Source organism: Schistocerca serialis, chromosome 3, assembly GCF_023864345.2.
Source record: "Schistocerca serialis cubense isolate TAMUIC-IGC-003099 chromosome 3, iqSchSeri2.2, whole genome shotgun sequence".
Lineage (NCBI taxonomy): Eukaryota > Metazoa > Arthropoda > Insecta > Orthoptera > Acrididae > Schistocerca > Schistocerca serialis.
The window spans coordinates 212,603,258-212,629,509 of record NC_064640.1 but is presented as its reverse complement, the minus strand read 5'-3'; the positions used below and the strand labels follow the sequence as shown (position 1 = coordinate 212,629,509).

Here is a 26,252-nt window from a genome sequence, read left to right as displayed (position 1 = left end):
GTGAGTGGAATGACTGGAACTGGAACACGACACCAAACCAAATTGTTGAAAAGGGATGGAGAAGAATGGGAAGACGAAAAGAAGGATTCTATTAAATCTGGAAGAAATAGTAGATGTCATGGTGCAATTATTTAAGGAACTCGGGATATTCACAGTGCCTTCGCAATACATATATTCACTTATGAAATTTGTTATTAATAACCCATAACAATTCAAAAATAACAGCAAAGTGCGTGAAGTAGTAACTGTAATAGTTAAAAAAAAGACTGTACCGTGAAAAGACAATTTATGTTAAACCTACACATTCCACATCATTACATTATTACGAAATGTCATATCCACGACCGAGCGAGGTGGCGCAGTGGTTAGACACTGGACTCGCATTCGGGAGGACGACGGTTCAATCCCGCGTCCGGCCATCCTGATTTAGGTTTTCCGTGATTTCCCTAAATCGCTCCAGGAAAATGCCGGGATGGTTCCTTTCAAAGGTCACGGCCGACTTCCTTCCCCGTCCTTCCCTAATCCGATGAGACCAATGACCTCGCTGTCTGGTCTCCTTCCCAAAAACAACCAACCAACCACATTCACGCTCTAAGGAACAAGTATTAGTGTAATGTAATGCACTAACAATTACGCAAACGCCGCTGCTCTCGACCGTTAAGTGAAGGCCGTCGGCCATTGTGTTGGCCGTGGTGAGAGATGATGGCTCAAATTTGGTATTCTTGGCACACTCTTGACACTGTGGACCTCGGAATATTAAATTCCCTAACAATTTCCGAAATGAAACGTCCCATGTGTCTACCTCCAACTGCTGTTCTGCGTTCAGAGTCTGTTAATTCCGGTCGTGCTGTCATAATCACGTCGAAAACCTTTCCACATGAGTTACTGGAGTGCAAATGACAGGCCCGCCGGTGCACTGCCCTTTTATACATAACGCACGCGATACTGCCGCCATCTGTATATGTGTATATCGATAAGACTTCGGTCACCTTACTGTATCTTAAAGATTACTGAAGGCAAAGATTTACTCTGGGGGTAGCCCCTTGTGTTGTTTCAAGTCTGATGCATAGCGCGAGTGGCAAATGTCGTAATGGTATGGGTGAAGATCTGACAAAGTCGGGCGACTGCTGATTTTAGGGGTCTCGTGAGACTGGCTGGATGTGTGCCGTGCCTCCAGCGTGAACCTCACCCCGCTACTTCGTTCGTGGCTTTCAATCCTAAAGTACTTTAAAATGTTTTGTATCGGCAGGCGGGCGGTTGCTGTCGTCGCTGCTGGGATACCCGAGCTCGTGCCGCCACAACGCGGCGGCGTACCGCTGCACGCTGACCTTCACCTGCTGGCTGGTGGGCGGCCAGCTGACGCCCGGCTGCAGCTCGTCCGGAGGGCCGCTCGACGTGGTGGCCGACCTGCTCTTCACGTGCTGCGTGCCCGCGCACCACTCGCACCCGCCGCCCCCGCCGCCGCCGCCGCCCCCGCCCCCACCCAAGCTGCCTCCGCCGCTGCCGCCTTCCGCCTCTTTCCTGCCGGCTTCGCCTAGCGGGCTCCCGTCACGCAGGGAGGATATAGACCACAGGAATAACCAGCTACTAGACGTTACCAGTATAGGTAAGCTCATTTCCCTTCGAAACCATTCACCAAAAGGAACTGCAAGATGTCAAACTAAAGGCCGCAATACTACACTACTGGCCATTAAAACTGCTACACCAAGAAGAAATGCAGATGATAAACGGGTATTCATTGGACAAATATATTATACTAGAACTGACATGTGATTACATTTTCACGCAATTTGGGTGCATAGATCTTGAGAAATCACTAATCACTACCCAGAACAACCACCTCTGGCCGTAATAACGGCCTTGATACGCCTGGGCATTGAGTCAAACAGAGCTTCGATGGCGTGTACAGGTACAGCTGCCCATGCAACTTCAACACGATACCACAGTTCATCAAGAATAGTGACTGGTGTATTGTGACGAGCCAGTTGCTCGGCTACCATTGACCAGACGTTTTCAATTGGTGAGAGATCTGGAGAATGTGCTGACTAAGGCAGCAGTCGAACATTTTCTGTATCCAGAAAGGCCCGTACAGGACCTGCAACATGTGGTCGTGCATTATTCTGCTGAAATGTAGGGTTTAGCAGGGATTGAATGACGGGTAGAACCACGGCTCGTAACACATCTGAAATGTAACGTCCACTGTTCAAAGTGCCGTCAATGCGAACAAGAGGTGACCGAGACGTGTAACCAATGGCACCTCGTACCATCACGCCGGGTGATACGCCAGTATGGCGATGACGAATACACGCTTCCAATGTGCGCTCACCGCGATGTCGCCAAACACGGATGCGACCATCATGATGCTGTAAACAGAACCTGAATTCATCCGAAAAAATTACGTTTTGCCATTCGTGCACCCAGATTCGTCGTTGGCGCTCCTGTCTGTGATACAGCGTCAAGGGTAACCGCAGCCATGGTCTTCGAGCTGATAGTCCATGCTGCTGCAGACGTCGTCGAACTGTTGGTGCAGATGGTTGTTGTCTTGGAAACGTCCCCATCTGTTGACTCAGGGATCGAGACGTGGCTACACGATCCTTTACAGCGACGCGGATAAGATGCCCGTCATCTCGACTGCTAGTGATACGAGGCCGTTGGGATCCAGCACGGCGTTCCGTATCCTTACACGAGGCATCACAACAACGTTTCACCAGGCAACGCCGGTCAACTGCTGTTTGTGTGTGAGAAATCGGTTGGGAACTTTCCTCATGTCAGCACGTTGTAGGTGTCGCCACCGGCGCCAACCTTGTGTGAATGCTCTGAAAAGCTAATAATTTGCATATCACAGCATCTTCTCCCTGTCGGTTAGATTTCGCGTCTGTAGCACGACATCTTCGTGGTGTAGCAATTTTAATGGCCAGTAGTGTAAATGTCTTTTTCCAAAGCCGTTTCACAGAGGAAGACTGCACTGTAGTTCCTTCTCTAGATTTTCGCACAGATGACAAAATGGTAGATACTGAAACAGACGACAGAGGGATAGAGAAACAATTATAATCGCTCAAAAGAGGAAAGGCCGCTGGACCTGATGGGATACCAGTTCGATTTTACGCAGAGTACGCGAAGGAACTTGCCCTCCTTCTTGCAGCGGTGTGCCGTAGGTCTCTAGAAGAGCGTAGCGTTCCAAAAGATTGGAAAAGGCACAGTTCATCCCCGTTTTCAAGAAGGGACGTCGAACAGATGTGCAGAACTATAGACCTATATCTCTAACATCGATCCGTTGTAGAATTTTGGAACACGTATTATGTTCGAGTATAATGACTTTTCTGGAGACTAGAAATCTACTCTGTAGGAATCAGCACGGGTTTCGAAATAGACGATCGTGTGAAACCCAGCTCGCGATATTCGTCCACGAGACTCAGAGGGCCATAGACGCGGGTTCCTAGGTAGGTGCCGTGTTTCTTGGCTTCCGCAAGGCGTTTGATACAGTTCCCCACAGTCGTTTAATGAACAAAGTAAGAGCATATGGACTATCAGACTAATTGTGTGACTGGATTGAAGAGTTCCTAGATAACAGAACGCAGCATGTCATTCTCAATGGAGAGAAGTCTTCCGAAGTAAGAGTGATTTCAGGTGTGCCGCAGGGAAGTGTCGCAGGACCGTTGCTATTCAAAATATATATAAATGACCTTGTGGATAACATCGGAAGTTCACTGAGGTTTTTTGCGGATGATGCTGTAGTACATCGAGAGGTTGTAACAATGGAAAATTGTACTGAAATGCAGGAGGATCTGCAACGAATTGACGCATGGTGCAGGGAATGGCAACTGAACCGCAATGTCAGCAAGTATAATGTGCTGCGAATACACAGAAAGAAAGATCCTTTATCATTTAGCTACAATATAGCAGGTCAGCAACTGGAAGCAGTTAATTCCATAAATTATCTGGGAGCAGGCATTTGGACTGTTTTAAATTGCAATGAGCATATCGTCGGTAAAGCAGATGCCAGACTGAGATTCATTGGAAGAATCCTAAGGAAATGCAGTCCGAAAACAAAGGAAGTAGTTTACAGTACACTTGTTCGTCCACTGCTTGAATACCCTCACCGGTGTGGGATCCGTGCCAGATAGGGTTGATAGAAGAGAGAGAGAACATCCAACGGAGAGCAGCGCGCTTCGTTACAGGATCACTTAGTAATCGCGAAAGCGTCACAGAGATGATAGTTAAACTCCAGTGGAAGACTTTTGCAAGAGAGACGGTCAGTAGCTCGGTACGGGCTTTTGTTGAAGTTTCGAGTACATACCTTTACCGAGGAGTCAAGCAGTATATTGCTCCCTCCTACGTATAACTCGCGAAGAGACCGTAAGTATAAAATCAGAGAGATTAGAGCCCACACAGAGGCATACCGACAATCTTTCTTTCCACAAACAATACGAGACTGGAATAGAAGGGAGAACCGATAGAGGTACTCAAGGTACCCTCCTCCACACACGGCCAGGTCGCTTGCGGAGCGTGGATGTAGATGTAGATGTCGACCGGAAGAATGGATCACTATAGACTCGTGGGCCGTGGGCTGGTTCGCACATAAAATTGCCCTACTTCTTTTCTAAAAAACCGGGAGCAATATAGTGCGCTGTCGATCCAACATGTAATACACGTGGTAGGAGCTGTAGGAGTGATGGTTCCTTACTAGATGAAAAGCGAGCGTTGCCTCTGCAGCAGCTACTGTCCTTTCTTCTTATTTATTATTACTAAAATAAATGGGATGTATAAAAAGTGTAGTGGCAACACTTTTATAATCTGTACGAGACTTTACTGACAGACGTTCATCACATTACACTTTCTCACTATAAGCGCCCCTCACCTCGGTCACCTTCCCCTACACAGATGGAAGGCGTCGTACAGCGTCAGCACATCCATCTCTATTGATGTCTCTCAGGGAGCGCCCTATGGAAGGTTCCAGATACTGCCATTGCATCTATACAGGGTAACTCCCTATGAGTCACCAGGCACTTTTTCTCTGGTGTGTCGGTAGATATTTGCAATATCGTTTTTGCTATGTGTAGCTAGAGTCATCCCAGATAAGCACTGTAAGGTGGCTATAATTTCGCACCTTACAAGAACTCATCCACATACTTTGCCATGAGCTACAAACACAATTAGGTATCATGTGACAGGCTGTACATCGTATATATGAATATATAAAGGAGACTGGCATTGTCACGTATATCTTGTAAATAATTGTTAACGCTTATTTCATGAAAGGTGACGGAGTGTCTTTATTATAAAAACGGCGTAATGAATGATTGCCTATACTAGTAGAGGTTGGAACGCCAGTGGAGATGAAACGGCAGGCAGAACTCAAGCTCTGGGTGGAAGGCCCGCACAGGTGTTGGTCCTGATTAAACACAGAAAGTAGCTAGACGGACGTCGTGGCACCTGAGCTCTGGAGCACAATAGGGTGACGGCCGGCCGCTGTTATACTCGTAGTAGGGGCCGGAAGGATAACCGGATAATACTTCCGAACGCTGAAAATCTTGGATGTAGGTGAGAGGAACCAAGAAGCGGCACCTCAGAAACCATGCAGGCTGGGTTATTTCCAAGGATTTTTACTCAGAAGCGTACCATTGTACGAGTATAGGTTTTTCTTCTCAAACTTTCCGCGCTGGACGACGAAGGACTAAAATATGGTTGGTAGGCGTTCGGAAGACTCTGTAGAGAGGGAGAATAGTCCGCGGTTTCGGGAATATGATTCGTTTTCGGAATTACGAGGGTGGAGGTCGTTGTTGAGTTCTCAGCGTTCAGGAATTGAGAGCACTTATTCTGCCTGTACTTACGTTGAGACGTTATCTGAACTCAGTCCTTGTGGATGGGAGTTTGCGTTTCTCGTCTGTAGAACACAGAGAGGAGAAGACAGTATTAGAGTATGTTAGTCAGAGGACCGTATTCTTCCGTCCTAGCGTTTGAAAGTGTTTATTTGTGGCTGGAGTTCTTCCATCGTCGCAGACGAGTACGAGAACCATCACTTTGACGCACCAGACGCAGTACAAACGGTGATATCACAAATTGCTTCGGCTTATTAGGGCTATAAAAACTAAACAGCTGTGATCACGTTAGTTTATTTCCACCGAGGTTCCGCACCATCGTAGATCATCTTTGTAAGTAGTGTCTTCTAGTGTTTGGTACGTAGATGATGTCAGTCTTTTCGCGTTATTGTGATTAGACCGCGGAGACATAATAAGGGGCAGAGTTGGGCAAATTGATTAGTAATTTTGCTTAGGAAATGTAAACTTTGTAATATAAAGGTTTTTTTTAAATCTACAATAAATATATAAGCAAGAACAACATTTATCATTTAGTAGGATTAGTTGCCTTCATCATTCATGTATGTTTAGATTGTAATTTGTAGAATTAAGAGATCCTAAGATCTGCTTCAGGGGGTAGTCAGACAGGGCCAAATATTCATTTTTAGTGTTTATTATTCTCTGTTGCGCACATTCATTTTACACCCGCCTGGAGTAGCATCTTGGAACACTGCTCATCACGCCTTTCATGCAACTACCAATTTCGACGGAAAATGTCGGTTTGTTTTACAGTACAAACAAAATGATCTTTAAAGTGGAATTTTATGTGCCCATTCGATAGAGCGGTTCCGGATTAGTCTGGTGCGATATTTCCTTTGTCGATCTGTATTAACAGAGACAGTAAAAAAACGAAGAATAACCCCTACTCCAGCATCGACGGCACTGCCCTGGCCCTCGCGGACTGCTACTGCGATGCAGTACCACTACTGAGCCGCTGCTGCAGTACTGATTGTCAAAAATGGTTCAAATGGCTCTGAGCACTATGAGACTTAACTGCTGAGGTCACCAGTCCCCTAGAATTTAGAACTACTTAAACCTAACTAACGTAAGGACATCACACACATCCATGCCCGAGGCAGGATTCGAACCTGCCACCGTAACGGTCGCGAAGTTCCAGACCGAATACTGATTGTCCTTCGTGTTTTATTGTCCCTGTTAATACATACTTATAACACGAATATCGCAGTAGACTAATTTGTGACCGCTCCATCGAACGGACACGCGAAATTCCACTTTAAAAATAGTTTTGTTTGTAAAGGGAAAACAAACCGACGCTTTCCGGCCGCACTAGACGTCGCATGAAAGACGTGATGAGTAGCATTTGTTAGCCGCGCAGGTTTAGCCGTGCGGTTAGCCGGCACGGTAGCTCAGCGTGTTCGGTCAGAGAGCCGTTTGGCCTCTGTAATAAAAAACTGAGTAGAAGGATCAACCACCGAACTTGAACAGGATGTCTTGCGACGTCCGCAACGACCAAACACAACGATCAATAACGAACAAAATGCAAAATAAATAAATAAATAAAAAATAAAAGGCGGTCTAAGGCGCTGCAGTCACGAACTGTGCGGCTGGTCCCGGCGGAGGTTCGAGTCCTCCCTCGGGCATGGGTGTGTGTGTTTGTCCTTAGGATAATTTAGGTTAAGTAATTTGTAAGCTTAGGGACTGATGACCTTAGCAGTTAAGTCCCGTAAGATTTCACACACATTTGAACAGTAGCATTTGTTTGGGCTGACTCCAGCTACACATAAAAAAAACGAAATTGCAATTACTTGCCGGAACACCAGAGAAAATGCTCCCGATGAATCCTAAGAGAGACACCCTGTGTAAACAAAACACAGTGCCAGCCCCCAGCAGTCAGTGATTTTTAACTCCTGATGACGATGGCGGAGACAGCTATCGAAAATTCGAGTGCTTAATTCGAAACGATGCAACTTGTAAACCGTGAAGACTTTATTGAAGTGTGCCGCCGCGAAAGTCTCCAAGAACACATAGCTTCTTTTGTGTTTTAGAGTGTGCCACAAAGGGTTTACTTCATTTCGGTGATCAGATCATAATCACACTGACTCGTATCGGGTGAATATCGTGGATGTTCCAACATCTCCCACCCCCACATACGCAGGGGCTCGCCATGTGGCGTCGTGTGTAGTCATGAAGGATGATGGGATGTAATGCCAGTGGCGGTGTGGGATGCAGGAAATGTGGCAAGAAATTGAAGTAGTAGGCTGCAGTGATTGTCTACCCCTGTGTTACGATGTGATACAGGATTAACCCATCGTAATCCAGAATAGCCATCCATCATCTTGGTACCAGCTGGTTAACTGGCTCTCAGCACACGTTCTGTGGACGAGGAGAACCAGGGTGTTTCCATTCATTGGACTGCCGCTTTAATCATTGTTCGTACGACAGAGCCCAGCTCGTCCATAGTGACGATCCTTCCAAGGAAGTATTCACCCTCCCTGCGGTAACGATTGAGTAATTCCTCTGCAAGTGCTTAACGATGTCGCTGTGGCACCTTGGTCATTGCGATTGTTTGTATCCGGTTTCGTGGTCACTTGCATTGTACTCCTTTGGATAACGATCATCATAATTTTTTGATATGTGGAGTAATATTTATTCTGATTTGGTTGGATGATCTGAGAGTGGTTTATGAATAAAAACCGAAACTAGTCATGATCAAGTAATAAAAAGAGCTATTTTGCAACTTTGGCTGTTTGTCGTACTGAAATGAGTGAAAATGGTCTTCAGATATCGTCAAAATGCGGACACAGCAACTTCTGAAATCGGATTAAAAACTGGTTGAAATACATGCTAAATTTTCGTAAGGTTTCCATACTATTGAAATATGTGAACATGTGTGTCTCGCCTTTTAGGCAGTGAAATGAGAACTAGCTGCCTTGCTGGCCTTCAGTGAACAAGGTGACCGAGCACTGCGTCGCTGGTAGATTTGCAGAACAACCTTCCTTCACTTGACTGCAGGAGACGCCCTCGCAGTTTACGTGTAACGAAATACTTCTAATCACTATGGCAAGATATCAGTTTCTTTATCTCCAAAACGAAGTATGGATAAAGCGTCATAATTTCAAACGGTTGAGTAATTCCCATTGCATTAAACCAATAATGGAACAGAATTCTTGAGAAATAAGGCTCAGGCACCTATTAGCAAGAAAATATGTGATTCTAGGGGAAAGTCTTATGGGCTGTTTCGGTTTTATAAGCAAATTTTCTAATAAAGATGTACCGACACGGTAATGTTTTTCACCTTTTTCCCTATCCATGTTTATTGGTCGCTAGTTTAAAATGGAAGCCATGGTCATGGAATAATGTTAAATCATATTTAATTCGACCACATAACTGCCTAATCTCAGTCATCCACGTAAACTGTAAAGGTAAACCCGTAAAGAAAAAAGTGGAGGACTCTAAGCTCTAATTCTGACCTACTGAGTGCTAAATCAGTATCAAAGCATGCCTCTGACCTCACACGAAGGTCCTGCTAGGCCTAATCACTGGAGCAGCAAGAAACTTATGGAGGGAATCACCACAGAATTTGCATCCTTTGCTACAGTATTTAAAGCAGATCTACAAGTGGTAGTGCGTTGGTGAAGAGTAAGTAAACTGTTTATTATTTCAGAAGTATTCGCCACAACTGTTAGTACATGTATCCCACAGCGAGACAAGACGGTTAATGGCTTCATGGGAACATGATTGTACCTAGGCGTGGACCTTTTCGTCTAAAGCGAATCGACGACCACAAATGTCTTCTTTTAGGGCTCCAAAAATGTGGAAGATGTATAAGGAGATTCCAGTGAAACTTCTGCAGCGTGGGCAGGCCCACATGTTGACAAGTTTGCTTCGACTATGCTGCAGAATTTTAGCTGGGAAGCCATTACAAAGTCCCCATCTCTCCACATGCGATTTCCATATTTTTGGATGACCGAAAAAAGACATTCGTTGCCGTCGATTTGCTTTGGACGAAGAGTTCACGCCTGAGTACAGTACTGTTTCCACAGGCAGCCACTGTCATTTTTCCACAGAGGTACTGACAGTCTCGCCTCAAAGTGGGAGAAATTTATTTACAGTTATGGCGATTACTTTTGAAATAACAAACAATTTACTTGCTTTTTTCTGTCTCATTTTCATCTGTCTGCCTCATATATATTCTAATACAATGATTTTAAAAAGTTGCGAATAGCAATGGGAAAAGGAAGGCCTGGGCATTTAAATATCCAGGAAATCTATTCGTCTTTACTCACAGTTTCTGCCGATTATTCCAATTTCTGGCATCTGGAGAAGTAAACCTCTATAGCTAGTGATGCAACTCTTCAAACTTTCGTAGACAACTGAATTCCTGCCCAAAGTACATACAGCTGAAAGTCTTGGTGCCAACAATACCCAAGTAATAACACCAGAAAAGCAGCACATTTTTAAATGGAAGTATGAAGGTATGCAGTAGAAGGCTGAATAATTCAACTTGGAAACAACATGTTTTTGAAATTAGCCAATTTCCTATGTGAAGAATAAGATTCTGGCGCCTGTGGGTCTTTGACTGTAAATGGAACCTATGAAATATCCCAGACATATAGCACATTAATGGGAGTGGCATTGATATTACTATTTAATGTAACATGCAGTAAGAATTTTTGACAGCTGCTTCAAACTGTCAATTTACCAGTATTGTGTGACTTGTTAAGCATTTTATGAAAATATTATACGTGAAACCATGTAAAATACACCAGCAAATGAAATATTGAAACTTAAACAATGGAAACTCCAGGTTAGAGCATCAACAATATAAGAATAAGATAGATTCCTACTCACCATGAAGATGACATGTTGAGTTGCTGACAGGCACTGTGAAAAGACCCATGAATATTGTCTTTAGGCCAGAGTCTTCTTCAGAAAAGAAAACACACACACATTCATTCACACAACCCGGCACACATCTCTCTCTCTCACACACATATGGCCACCATCTCAGACAGAGCTGCTGGAGATGGCAGCCCTGTCTGTGTGAGGTGTGCTTGCTTGTGTGAATGAATGTGTGTGTATTTTCTTTTCTGAAGATGACTTTGGTTGAAAACCAATATGTAAGTGCCTTCTCACCGTTCCTGTGTTGAACTCAATATGTCATCTTAATAGTGAGTAGCAACCTTTTTACTTGTTAATATTGAAACTTAAATATTGATGTAAGAAAAAAATGATAATTGGTAAAAAAAGCATTACATCTTCTGAGTTTCTACATAAATTTTGTTGTCAGTTGTGTTACTATGAGACATAAATGAACTGACTGTGTTGAAGTTGACCCTTATGTAGACTGAATAATATTTTCTTTTACAGTTATATTTTGCATTTTAATTGGTGAATATCTTTTCAGAATGTGGGACACCACAGCTTACTTTCCAGAAACGAATAATTGGTGGCAATGAGGCTTACTTTGGGGAATTTCCTTGGCAAGCACACATTCGCATAGCGGGTTACCAATGTGGAGGAGTGCTTGTCAGTCAGTGGTATGTTGCAACAGCAGCCCACTGTATACATAGGTAAGATGTCTGTATAGGTAACAGGCCATTATTTGAAAATGAGGATCTCAGATAATTACGCAACTTAGTATATGAAAGTCCTCAATTTGTCAAATAAGCAGAAAGATGGCTTACCAGTGTAAATAAGAATATATTATGCTTACATGATAGAGAAACTTAAGGTAGTGACAGTTACATGTCAGTATTGGTAACATAAATTTTATACACATATCAAGTTATACAATTTTGGTGTTAGTTTGAACCACTACATTACTCCTGTTCAGGGTTCTGTTATTTCCCTTGGTAAGTATGTTTTATGAGGGTCACTCCAAAAGAAATGCACACTATTTTTGTAAAAATACAGTTTTCATTCTGCATGTGTGAAAGTTTACAGTGTGTAGATACATCCTTCCTGCTTGTTTTCAAACTTAGTTCAACCTGTTCCCGTGAGTGGTGCTGTCACAGAATGTCTTCAAGATGGTTGCTACATTTGACATTCATCAGAAGCAATGTCTGTCATAGAATTCTTGTGCTGTAAACATCCACAAGAGGTTGGAAAAGGTGTATGGAGATGCTGCTGTCGATCACAGGACAGTTAGTCAGTGGGCAAGAAGGTTACGTGATGAAAGCGGGCACGCAATATTGAGGATTGTCCTGGCAGTGGCAGGCCTCATACTGCACACACTCCAAACAATGTGCAGAGAGTTAATGAATTGGTGACTGCTGACAGACACATCACAGTAAACGAATTGTCACGCTACATTAGGATAGGGGAAGGAAGTGTTTGCAGAATACTGAAAGCGTTGGCGTTAAAAACAGGTTTGTGCCAGGTGGGTTCCCAGGATGTTGATAGTGGCTCACAAAGAAACAAGAAAAACGGTATGCAGCAAACTTTTGGAACAGTACGAGAATGGTGGAGATGAATTTCTTGGAAGAATTGTGACAGGTGATTAAACATGGTGCCATCATTTTTCACCAGAGACGAAGAGGCAATCAATGGAGTGGCATAATGCAAATTCACCCAAGAAAAAAAAATTCAAAACCGCACCTTGTGCTGGAAAAGTTATGGCTATGGTGTTTTTCGATTCCGAAGGGCTCTTGCTTGTGGACATCATGCCAAGTGGAACCACCATAAATTCTGATGCATATGTGACAACACTGAGGAAACTTCAAGCTTCACTGAATTGTGTTCCACCACATTGGGAAAAGCAGGATGTTTTGCTGTTGCACGACAATGCACGGCCACATGTCAGTCAAAAAAACCATGGAAGCGATCACAAAAGACAACACTGAAACACCTACCTTACATTCCTGACTTGGATCCATGTGACTATCATCCCTTTGTGAAACTGAAAGACTCTCTTCATGGAACAAGGTTTGAAGATGATGACTCCCTTGTGAACGCTCCTAAACAGTGGCTCCAACAGGTTGGTCCAGAATTTTACTGTGCTGGTAAACAGGCACTGGTTCCAAGATGGCGTAAGGCAGTTGAGAGGGATGGAAATTTTTTGGAGAAAAGAAAATATTGTTCCTAAAGGATGTATCTACACACTGTAAAACTTTCAAACATTTAGAATAAAAGATGGATTTTTTAAAAAATAGTGTGCATTTCTTTTGGAGTGACCCTCGTATGTCTCACTATCTTTATTACAAAGGGAAATTGAACTGTAATCTCAGTAAGCATTAGGTACACTAAGCCTTGCATTCTATGTTGCTGACACTGCTGCACATCTGAATTCTGCTTTGACAAGTTGTTATTTACATCTCTTCAAATTGCACGTTAGATGTAACATGCAGCAACATTCCTGTTGTGAGGCCCAACTGGAGAGTATCGTTCACTTCTCTTACTACAAATTTCAACAGTGTCATAATCTGCAAATAAATAATTTTTTCTTTAAAGATATTTCTACTAACATGAAGTACTCACTAAACCTTGTTTTCAAATTTAGTGGTGCCTCTGTAGCATCTGTACAGAACTTCTCTACTACTCAGCAGTCAAAATGACACCCTGAAGTTAACTAACATTTAAACTGCAAAATGTCTGGCTATTTTTAATTGTTTATTTTAATTTTGTCATCTTACATTTCAGTTTCTTCTAGAAAAGGGAACACAGGCTTATTTGTAACTCTCTGTATAACTATAAGTATTTCCTTCATTGTGTGTCTCAGTTGAATTCTTTAACTTGTCTCCCCCTCAGTTTCTTATTTTCAGCCTTGCATTTTGTTTTCAATATCCTACATTGTTTGAATAAACACTATGTATTTACAATTATTTTTTCTTAATCATTTCATAGTTCTGCAACTGTCACAGTTCATGGTTGCTCTTGCCTGGCATTCTGAAGAAAAAAAAAGAACAAGCTACTAAATTGATAGTGTGTGAAACAAATAATGAGGTTAATAAATTATGTGTCAGAATGATTAGGAAAATGGACTTACATTCAAGAGGTAATAAGTTCAAATTGCAGTGCCATCATCATGATTTAGATATTCTGTTGTTTCCCAAACCTTTCAAATGAATACTAGGAGGATGCTAGCAACAAAGTCATGCATAATTCTTTAAGTGAGGTAGTGTTGCACAATGAACACAATGAATAATTTGTATTTAGTAGGATATTAACCCTAACAAAAAATGTTAGTTATGTGAAGAAAGAGAAAAAATTAATATTAGTACAAATTCAATGTGTAAGAAATATTGTTTTTATTTGTTTCTTGAAGCCTAAGACATTGAAAATATAGTAGATTTCCTGTGTGGGAAACAGTATGAAATCAATGACCTAGCAGAAACTGTTGATATGTTTTTATGACAACGGTTTGCTAGTTTCGATTGCATTGACACCACACAGGAAGTTGGCACTTGAAACTGTTCTTCACTAATTATTTTGAAAAAGAAAGAGTGATAATGGTTGTTTTACAGATAGTTTTGCTTGGAGAATGTAACAATTAATCTCTCAGGCAGCTGACTGCAAATTTTCCTCTTTTGAAGTTACTTGTATAATCTGAAAGCATGATAATCTGTTGCTTTATGAAATGAACTTCAGAATATTTGGACCAGATTTGTATCATATTTAGTACACAAGCCAAGAGAAGATAATATATGAAGCAGAGAGCTTCCATACATAGGTAATTAGATATAATTTTTGTGGAATATTTTATGAAAGAATTTAAATATTATGAAGCTGCATTTTTAGTTAAAGAAATTCCTACTTGATGCTGACGAGGAACACTGTTTATTTCTTGTACCGTGCACTAATGTGTAATGAAGATTATGTAAGGTACGAGTTACATTATGACATATGAAGTTACTGTGTGAACGTATACGAAAGATGTTAAGATACTTGCATCTGTGTATCACAATTCAGTACAAAATAAAATATAAATAATATGAACCTTCTGTCAGTATCTATGTCAGGAGAGGAGCATAGCAGAAATGCCTAAGAGCAGGGCAGGTGACTACAAAAATTTAAAATCTCACTTTAATCTCAAGCATTTTTTTAATTTTGTAAATTTTTTTTATTAGAATTGTGACACTGTCCTGCTGTTTCCATCATGGCACTGAGCGGAAGTGGTTATCACACTGGACTTGCATTTGGGAGGACAGCAGTTCAAATCACCATCGAGTCATCCAGATTTAGGTTCTACATAATTTCCTTAAGACACTTCAGGCAAAGGCGGGGATGGTTCCTTTGAAATGGCATGGCTGGTTTCCTTTCCCATCGTTCCATAATCTGAGCTTGTGCTCTGTCTCTGATGACTCCATTGTTGACAGGATGTTGAACACTGGTCTTCCGTCCTTTTTATCCATCTTGATATAATGGTGCAAGCTAAGTCATATCATATTACTTCTCCCTATGGCAGATTAGCAGCAAAACAGAGCACAACATATTTACGCAGTTCCAGTAACCACACACACAATATGTCACTAATCATCATAACCCTGTTTCACACTGATACTGTAGTTAACTGCCCATTATGAATTCTGCTAACTATCCCCATTATGCTGACTCATCTTGACAAGATCTACCATTCCCAAACAAACAGCATTTGACACTGTCAACCCAAAATTCATCTTTGTTATTCAAAGATTACTTCTATTCGTAGCTTCCTCAACTACTCTCAGAATTGATCATCACTGATAACTAGACATGTAAATAACATTAAAAATCCCATAAAACCATAACATATGAAGATACTAAAACCTCACAGGATAAAGATGGGAAATCCAAGAACACTAACATTTTCAGGTTTGGAAGAACACCAGTACTTTGTTGCAGTATTTTGAAGCATGTATAAGTTAACAGACTCTGCTTCTTGCAATGTTGCTACTGTATTATACTTTATTGCTATTATATTTTCTCATGTTTAACCCTTAGTGTCTTAATGAAACACTTCAACTTTTTATGTGAAATATAAATGATACACCTAGTCAGGTCATTTAAAAAATATTCTTATATTTTTTTAAAATTAATTTACCATAGAAGTTCTCATTTGCAACAAAAAAATCCAGCACAAACTTTCTTTAACAGGGCACGACTGAAAGATATCATTGTATTTCTGGGTGAATATGACACACAGAACACTGGTCAGTACATGGAACCCCTTCCAGAAGAAACATTCAGAGTCATAAAGAAAATAATTCACCCAAATTTCCAATTCAGGATTACACAGCCTGACAGGTGAGTTTTGCTTTGGAAGATTATCCTAATGTAGAATAACTAATGTTTTCTGGCATAGACATTATAAATTATGTGGTCTAAACATACAAATTTTACCTATTTTTTACAAAAATGGGAAGTGATTGTTAATGAGATGTTACTTCATTTATGTCATAAATGTGATATATAAAACACCCAGGAAAAGTAAGTTTCAATAACTGTGAAGTCATACTAATGTAATATGTATTTTGCAAAATCACTGCGAAATTGTAAGCTCATACAAATGATATATAATAAAGCCCACTTCACCATAAATATGCTCATGCATGTAAAGTACATATTCCATTGTTGTTTCAGGTTTGACTTGGCTCTACTTAGATTATCACGGCCAGTCTTCTACCGAGAAAACATTTTACCTATATGCCTTCCTAAGCATAATGAAGCATTTATGGGACACACAGGTGTTGTTGCTGGATGGGGAAAAACTGACACAACATATGGTAAGAAGAATGTTTAGTAATCTGAACAGCTAGTATTTACAACAGTATTTTTCCCTTTTAGCTGAAAGTTATGTTACTGACTGTAGTTATCTTCAAATAATAATTTGTTACTGCAACTACACTTCCCACATTTAGTTGATATTCACCAAGAATGAGCCCTTGTTTGAATGGTACTCATTGACTTATTTTTTTACTGGTATTGTTTCTGGGTAACTTATAGTTCAGTCACCCAGCACACTTAGAACACCAATTTTTTTTCAAGATGATAAAAACTATTCCTCAATAGAAAACTATAAATTTCTGTAAGAAGCTCTCTGTTAATCTATACAGATGCAGATGGGTATTATACAACATTGTCCATTTATTCTATCTGCATTTATGAAAATAAAGTGATAATCATTCAGTGACTTTGGTCAGTGCACAACACAAGTTCATGCAATTTGATTTGTTGCACATCATTTCTAAAATCTTTGTCTAGTTTCATACAGTGTATAACTTCACTTTGTGATTGAATCTACTTTCTACATCATCACTTTATCAGGTTTTACTTTTATTTCTGAGGTGTGATGCCTCAGATACGGAGCTCGATCTGTGTGCCACTCTAACAAGCTTCTGAAATGCTTGCTTAACTCCACCTTCTTAGGAAAATGAATCAATGCTATAAATTAAAAGTCAGAATTTTTGGTTAAAGAATGTGTATCGTGTAGAGCACTTGATTCCTCTCAGTGCATGATCAGCCATTGTCAAGAAAAATTTCACTTTGCCAGACACTTTAGGAAAATACTGTATTTGTGTTTTGTAGACATCACACAACTCCATGAGCAGAACTATGTGGCTATTGAATTAATGTTGCAGATGATTGCATGTGTCCAGTTATTTGAAAGCTCATTGGAAATAGATGAGACGTGCAAGATGTCCATAATTAAAGTTCCAGTTTCAAAATGCTGTAGAAAGAACACCATTGCTGAAAATGACAAAGAAACATTTAACAAAAATTTTATGAACAGATGATGGTGTAAGCATCTTAACATAAATGGAATTGGCTACAAATGGCAACTGAATCACAGTGTGCTGGCTCTGGTTTGAGTTGCACGTTACACTATCCATACTGTTCAATGTGCATGACTGCCCAAGTTTGACAGTCAACAGTTGCAGCATTGTTGGTTAGGTAAGCCCATCCCCCATGGCAAGATTGTACCACATCAGATGAAAAAATTTGTTTTTAATCACCCAGGGCACAAAAATGGCATAAAAAGCAAAATAGCATTGGTTTATAATTGTCCTGGGGCCAAAAATCATATAAAAAGCAAAATGACATTTGTTTTTAACTGTCCTGGGAACAAAAACTGCATAACAAGCAAAACAACACTGGTTTGTAATTGTCATCAGACTGTAGACACAAGACTAGTGTAAGACATGTTCAGTATTCTGTCCACCATTTTCTACCACAAGTTGAAATCAAGAAACAGCTTGTTCCACACCAGATCGGGATGTCTGGAGGGTCATGTTCAGAATTTGTGGCCTTCAATTCAACTATGTTCATAACTGGAGCACTGAACACATATTTCAGATGCCTCATAGCCAAAATTCACATGGATTAAGATCAGGTGATCTGAATGGCCAGGCTGTAGGGAAATGATGGTTGATAATTCTAGCATATCTGAAATGCCTCTTCATTGGTTGTGCAAGGTGTGGAGGGGCACCACTTTGGATAAAAATGATCCTACCCACACATCAATGCTAATGAAGGGCTGGAATGATGTTGGTGTCTAAAAGAATCTCACAGAATTTACCAGTGATAGTATAAGTAGTAGGACCCACAGGACTTATCTCCTTGAAAAAATATTGCCCTATGATAATCGATGCCATTAAACTGCACCGCAGAGACACCTTTATGGAATAAAGTGGTACCATGTGATGAAGCAAGCTGGGATGATTTTAATTCCCCTCTTGTTTTGCCATCTGCCTCCTTAAATTCATTTTGTTACTTTTAACTATTTGCCATTAGCATACATGAATATAATCTGCATTTTCATAAAAGAGAAAGATTGGCCCTCAGTTTTAATTGAATATAACACCAGATCTAATTTTGTGTTTAGTTTTATGTATGTAATTGATTTTCCTAACTTATTTCGACTGTTCCTAGTTAGTATCTTTCATTAGAGGGTGAAATCAGCAATTGTTTCATAACTTAAATTCTATTTTTGACATATAAACAAATATAAATTCTGCACTGATTATAAATGTTTGGAAGACGAAATAGATGATAAAGTACGTATTTGGCTATATTCAAAAACATATTAGCAAAGCCAGCCCTTAATTAATTCCAAAGTAAATAACGGTTTTGTCCAAAGTATTATTTGTGTACCTATATTTGTTAATTTTATGATTTAAACAAATAATTTGGCTTAACCCTTGTAGTAGAAGAAACTGTTAAAAAGACGCAATCTGTCGATGTATTCAGTTAATTTAATGAGTTAAGTTTTAATTGTAATTTCTGTAAATTTAACTTCGAACAATGTGTAATTTCAGTACTGATTATTGTGATGATATATAAGCACGAATTTTGGTCACAAGGCAGTCAGTACACAGCTGAGTTTCAGAGAAGAAACCTGTGTTGGTTATAACAACAACAATGCTTCAAATTAACTGTGGAATAAGTGTTAAACAATTAGGCTTTGTGTAAAAACAGTGACAATGTCTGCTCCATACATACCTGATTGTTCCCCAAGAACTGTGAATTTTTTGGTTAGGTTTTATTGCTTGTAGATGTTCAACAAGAAACAATTGTAGCAGTATGTGGAGTTTCACCTGAAAACTATTAATGAGACTTGTCAAAGATTAAACAATAGTGCACTCACCATATAACTGTGTATTATTGGGGGGGGGGGGGTTGTGAACAGTGAAATTAAAGTACTGTAAAATGTAACTGTGCATCTGTTGGCTTCATAATTTTCAGTAGTCAATGTCGGGATCCACAACCCATTTTTTCAGCCAGTGTAGCAACACAGTATGATGACACCGAGAACAATCAACGATCAATGAAATAATAAAAGTAGATGGAACTGCCACAACCAGTTGATGTGCATGTAGATTTTCTGTTGCCCATGTTCTGCAATTCTGCATATTGGCATATCCTTAGAGATGTAAATGAGCTTCACCTGTTCACAGAATGTTCCATGGTGATTCATTGTGGACTTCCATACAAGCAAGAAATTCCAGAGTGGAGGTTTGTCTTGTTGGTAGATCAACAGGAAGCAACTCCTGAACATAGGTGATTTTGTATGGATAGCAATGCAGGATATTTTGTATGATTTTCCACGCTCACAGGCATGTCAAATATTTGGACAATTCCCCTTGCATTGCATGTTTGCACAGCACTGCTTGACCCCTGCAATGTTATGATTATATTGTTGACAGACATTGAATCAACTGCTTTTCTTCCTCTGCCATATTGCACCTCAAAAGAACCTGTCTGTTCAAATTTTGAAATAGGTTTCTCCAGACCCTTAGCAGACATCAGACCAATGCCTTTTTTCATACCCATGAGCATCCAGAACTTCTGCAGGGTGCTGGTGCACAGACATTGTTCTTGAAAAGAGCTTTACCAGCAGTGCTCAATCCTTCATGGAGATGGTCATGTTGGGTTTCTCAGATCCAAACTGAGGAACAGCCATGTGCAGTGCATCTATTGGTATGCATATTCTGACACTTACAGTGCCATCTGTTAATCAAATTTTTGTTTACACCATTACAAGATTGTTTAGTGTGGTGTAACAATCTATGTGGACCTGGATGTAATGGTTCTGACAGAGTGATTATTGTATTTGTTTTTGGCACATAGCATGCAAGTGTAGGGAAGCTCAATGGCACATCAAATACATTTAGGTGACATTTCACATGGCTTGACAACTGACAGATTAAATTCTGATCAGTCAGCATTACATAAGCTGAGAGTTTGATGACAGTGGTAATGCCATTTCTAGGTTTTTAGGAACATTCAGGGAGGGAGGAAATGTTCAAAAGTAGTACAGCAAAGTCAGTCATGAACTAGAACAAGTGTATTGTCTTAATCACCCATTTCCATCCAGTCAGTACAGTACAAGTACTGGTCTGAGGCCTTGTAGGTCATACATGGTCAGTTTTTGATACACCTTTTATTTGAATCATTGGGTCACATATCATTGTGTTGCAAAGGCATCTTCTACAGCACACATTTTTGTCAGTCTCATGTTCTTTCATGAATCTTGCAGATCCTTTAACATACAGACAGGAATGAAAATATAACCTTGATGTTATTTCTCAATGAATAGTATTAATACTGATAATTACATACACTGAAGCACCAGAGAAACTGGTACATACATATTCAAATACAGAGATATGCTAACAGGCAGAATATGGCTCTGTGGTTGGTAATGTGTATATATGACAACAAGTATCTCGTGCAGTTGTCAGATTGGTTACTGCTGCTAAAATGGCAGGTTATCAAGATTTAGATGAGTTTGAATGTGGTGTTATAGCTGGTGCATGGGTGATGGGAGACAGCATCTCTGAGGTAGTAATGAAGTAGGGATTTTCCTGTACGACCATTTTACGAGTGTACCATGAATATCAGGAAGCTGGTAAAACATCAAACCTCCAACATCATTGTGGCCAAAAAAAGATCCTGAAAAAATGGGATCAACAATGACTGAAGAGAATAGTTCAAGGTGACAGAAGAGCAACCCTTCCTCAAAATGCTGCAGATTTCCATGCTTTGCCATCAACAATTGCAGCATGTGAACCATTCAACGAAACATCACCGATATGGCCTTTTGGAGCTGAAGGTCCACTAGCGTACCCTTGATGACTGCACAACACAAAGCTTTGCACAACTCCTGGGCCCGTAAACACTGACATTGGACTGTTGAAGACTGAAAACATGTTGCCTGGTCAGACAAGTCTTGTTACTAATTGTATCGAGCGGATGGACAGGTATTGGTATGGAGACAACCTCATGAATCTATGGACCCTGCATGTCAACAGGGGACTGTTCAAGCTGGTGGAGGCTATGTGATGGTGTGGTGTATATGCAGTTGGAGTCATATGGGACCCCTGATATGTCTAGATATGACTCTGGGAGGTGACACATAAGTAAGCATCCTATCCCAGCAGGATGATGCGACACCTCACACATCCATAATTGCTGCAGAGTGGCTCCAGGAACACCCTTCTGAGTTTATACACTTTCACTGACCACCAGACTCCCCAGACATGAACATTATTGAGCATATCTGGAATGGCTTGCAACATGCTGTTCAGAAGAGATCTCCATCCCCTCGTTCTCTTACGGATTTATGGACAACCCTGCAGGATTCATGGTGTCGCTTCCCTCTAGCACTACTTCAGACTTTAATCAAGTGCATGCCATGTAGTGTTGTGGCACTTCTGCATGCTCATGGGGGCACTACATGGTATTTTTTTTCCTTTATTAAAACAACCATATATGTACATAAGCGCAAAAACAAAATAATGAAGTGCTGGAACTGTTTCAACACGAATTGTATCCTACAATAGACTGAAGAACACATTTCAATATAGTGCCATTTGTAAGCTTACAAAATAGAACAAAAATAGTAAACTGACAATAGCCTCTTCAGTCCAGACAGAGACATAGAACCAAAATGCAAACATATATATAATTGACTGTCTTAACTAGAATGACAGTTCTGTCATTTGATTCATAACCGTCCAAACTCAAAGCCATTTGGAGCATACAAACGGATAACAAGAGAGGCACAGGAACATAAATTAATGAAAATGTCATAATGAAGTTAATAACACCATTGAGAAGTCTGGAGCAGTCCTAGGAACAGTTGTAACCCCTTATTCGTTGTGTATTTTGTTCGCTACATAGTCTTGCATGTGATTTGTGTCCTTACCGGCATTGAGAATTACCCTACGCCTTGTTTTTCAAAAATTATGTCTAACATGTTAGCAAACATCTTCCTGAAATTTGGGTAACGTTTCATCTTCCAGCATGCCGTTCTCATGTAAGCCTCGAAACTAATGAGATTATCTTCACTATTGTGGATGATGATGTATGTCACAAACTGTCCTAATAGCCACATCACGGTGTTGTTCTTGGTAGCGGGAAAATGTTCCGTGTCCGGCCAGAGCAGGATGTCGGTGCAGTGGCTGGCTGGGCTGCTGCGGGTAGTCAGGCCCAGCCCCTGCTGCACCCATTTCCAGTTAATGAGATGACCGCCACAAGTGAAGCAATGGCGTAAGGTTTCGACCAGACCACAGCGGACGCATTTATCACTGTCACTTAAACCGATTATATGCAACCTTTCATTAGTGGGTACAACATCGTTTACCACTTTATACCATGTGGATGCCACTTCAGCAGTGTGGACAGTTAAACTTATGTTGTCCCAAACTGCCTTCCAATGAACACTCGGGTATTTAAGTTCAATGGGATTCTGGACTATTGGAGATGTCCATCTTTTTAATAACAGGTGCGTCGTCGGTAAATCCTGCGTGAAATAATGTCCATCAATATAGCTTACTTCAAGAAAAAACTGCTTGACATGTCGTAGTTTGTAATGTATTTCACCTACATCAATGGGTGGGTGCATATCGGTAGGTTGTAAGGTTCGGAAGAGCCAACTGGTTACGCTGAGAGGTTCCTTGTCCAACAAATGGGTGATTCATTTAATATATAACGCAGTACACTTTCGGTTAATGTCAGGCATGTTGAGTCCGCCGGCCTGTCTGGAAGACGTCAGCGTGGTGTATTTCACTTTGAACAGATGCCCTTGGCAGATAAATCTATTAGAGAGTTTCATCACGTGTTTGGCCTACATCTTGGGGACTGGAAATAGTTGGGCCATATAGTATGCTTTACTGAATATATAACTGCTGAGGAGTCGTATGCATTGGAGAATGTTAACAAACCGCCAATTGTTTTCATAGATGGCACCTTGCATTTTATTGGTGACCTGCTTCCAATTTTTTGCATTCATTTTTAGCGAGCATTTGTCGATAATCATCCCCAGAGTGGTGTGGGCTTCGACACGCTTCGCCTAAGGTATAATAACTGCATCGAATCCTCGAATGTTGACAAAGGTGCATTTACCGGCATTGATTTTAGCACCAGAAGCACGACAGTACTCGTTTACCACGGTGGTATTAGGCAGATGTACCAGTTTCTTTGGCTCTTCAGTGTAAGAACAGGTGGTAGTTATGAAGACTGAAAATTCAGATTAATTGTACTTGAATGGTCTGTCCATCAGATGTTTTAGTAGTTTAGTTCTTTTTTTTTGCATGTTCTGTGGATCATATTTGTGGCAACTTGTATGATATGGAATGTGTCATTGGTGCACCCAATAATATACATTTTCTCTACAAAAATGGGGCTACAAGCTGGCCATTTACAAAATTGGAATGTTTTGTTTTAATCTTAACTTACAACCAAATTTGAAAAATGTAACCCAACCCCATACACACTATCTACTCAGAAATTCATATATGGAATAGAATGAGTTATCAAGTGCAAATGATATTCAGTTTAATCATAGGCGGCAGGCTTTCACAGCCAGTATTTGTATTATTGCTGATATTTGTTTTATGGGCATTAGGCCTAGGACCAAGGCATAGTTCCCTGCCTAATATTTCGTCTTCCAGTGCTAGAGATGTACTACTTTCTGAGCCATTAAAGCCTCTGATGATGTCTCCAGCATTGTAAGACAAAAACTTAATTAGAGAATTATGCCTTGGACCATGGCCTAATCATAATACAAATATCAGCAATAATGATTGGATTTTGTTTTTGAAACTTTCATTATATGCTAACACATTTAATTTGCAAGGAAGGTAGTCAAATATTTATATGGCTGCATACTTTGCTCCTTTCTGTGCAAGAGTAACATTAAGTTGTGATTAGTGAAGGCTGTTCTTGTTGTTAGTGTATATTTATGGGTGCTACAATGATTTTCAAATAATGCCTGATTCTTCAAAACAAATGTCATGAAAGAGTAAATGCACTTTGATGCTGTTTTTAGTGTGCCTATCTTTTAAACAGTTATCTTCCTGATGTTCAAGGATAGACATTAAACAATATTTTTACACCATGTTTCTTTGCTGGGAATATTACAAGTCTATATCTGGAATTTACCCAGAAAATTGTTTCATACTACCTCAAAGAATGAAAGTATCCAAAGTAGGCTTATTTTTGTGATGCTTTTATCACCAGAATTAAAAATAATATACAGGAAAATATTGCTGAACTCTAACATTTGACAAAATATGTAATACATAATTTCCAACTCATGTTCCAATCAGTCTTCACACCCAGAAATGTTCAACGATCAGTTTTACATGTTTCCTTTCCTAATTGTTCTATTGCTATGGATGATGATATGACTGGTGCTGTGTAGACCTGAATGAATTGTGTTTTTCTATGTTAAGTGGTACCAGGAACAGATCAATAATACTTTTGAATATTTCACTTATTGTTCATTCTGTTGTTGCTGCTCTGTTGGCTTTTATTATTGCACTTGCACAATCAGTAAAATGCAGAGTCATTTGCATATAGTGTAGAGGTGGCGGGTGGTGAGTGAATTGCCTACTGGCAGGTCAAGATGGAATGCTGTTTCCCACCTGAATGTGGGTTGTGGAGGTAGTGGAGATTGGAATTGTATGGCAGACCATCAATAAAACAACTCTAGGTTCAAAAGTCTTTTATTCATGTCAATTAGGGAGATGTAATTGTAGCAGGAGAGAAGGTTGTTGTTTTCTATGACATGGTAGGCCATGGTCACATGGTATGCTGGTGTCAGCAGTTGCTCACCAGGCCAGCACTTGCTGGTGGCAGTGGCTGCTGGCATATGCACAGCTGCAGAGCTCTGATGTTAGGTGGCATGCCAGCAGTGATGGATGACAGAGGCTACCACTCATTGCTTGATTGCTTCTGTGTATAATGTGCTGGAATCGATGGTGTTTAAACAATGGTGCCCAGCCAGAATGAAGATTATGGCATGTGCTCACCCCATGCAATGATTAGCAACAATGTAGGCCTGCATGGGCTAGAGAATGGTGACAGTGTAGCTGACCCACACTCAAACTCAGTGCCCCCCCCCCCCCCCGGGAGGTGGCTGTCTGTAGATGGTAGTCACTCAACGGGTGACCCATTGGTGTGAAGATACAACGTTGACCACATGATGCAGACTTTAACCCAGGTGGAAACCTGCAGCTACTGGTGCTAAAGTATGTGAATTGCAGCTGGCTATTTCACCTTGTATTGCAAATGATCTTCATCTTTTAGTCATCTCCTGGCATAGATTGTATCACTTGGCAACTTGGCATACCATACACTTCAGGTTATTACTGAACACAATGATCATCTGAGAGTGAGGATCTAAATTGAGTGGTCTATATATAAACCAGACTGGCTAGTGTTTTCCACCATGGCAGCACTTCAGTCTGGAAATCATAACAGGCTGGAGCCCTACCACTGTTGTAGAGTGTCCCAACTTCGGCTTTCAGATGTTCTACACCACCAGCATGCTGACCAAGTGTTCTTGCATTCTGAATATGTCTCTTACTTCACAGCACCTTGCTTTTGTGCTGACAGGCACTTCTCCCCCCGTGACATTGATCTGCTGAATTGACACTGGGCAGTCCATTACACCAGACTAGGTCATGGTGCAACAATAACAAGAACATGAGCTATCCTAGAATTGAT

At 40.7% G+C, this 26,252-nt stretch overlaps 1 protein-coding gene across 1 annotated transcript in view; it reads left to right on the top strand.

Moving 5' to 3' along the window:
- Window positions 1-26,252, top strand: part of LOC126469933 (serine proteinase stubble) — a 228,887-nt gene that overhangs the window by 176,011 nt on the left and 26,624 nt on the right. Inside the window, exons 3-7 of the mRNA XM_050097331.1 lie at window positions 1,250-1,460; window positions 1,539-1,606; window positions 11,227-11,392; window positions 15,894-16,043; window positions 16,380-16,522. Coding sequence (XP_049953288.1) covers window positions 1,250-1,460; window positions 1,539-1,606; window positions 11,227-11,392; window positions 15,894-16,043; window positions 16,380-16,522 — 738 coding nt within the window. The remainder of the gene's footprint in view (window positions 1-1,249; window positions 1,461-1,538; window positions 1,607-11,226; window positions 11,393-15,893; window positions 16,044-16,379; window positions 16,523-26,252) is intronic.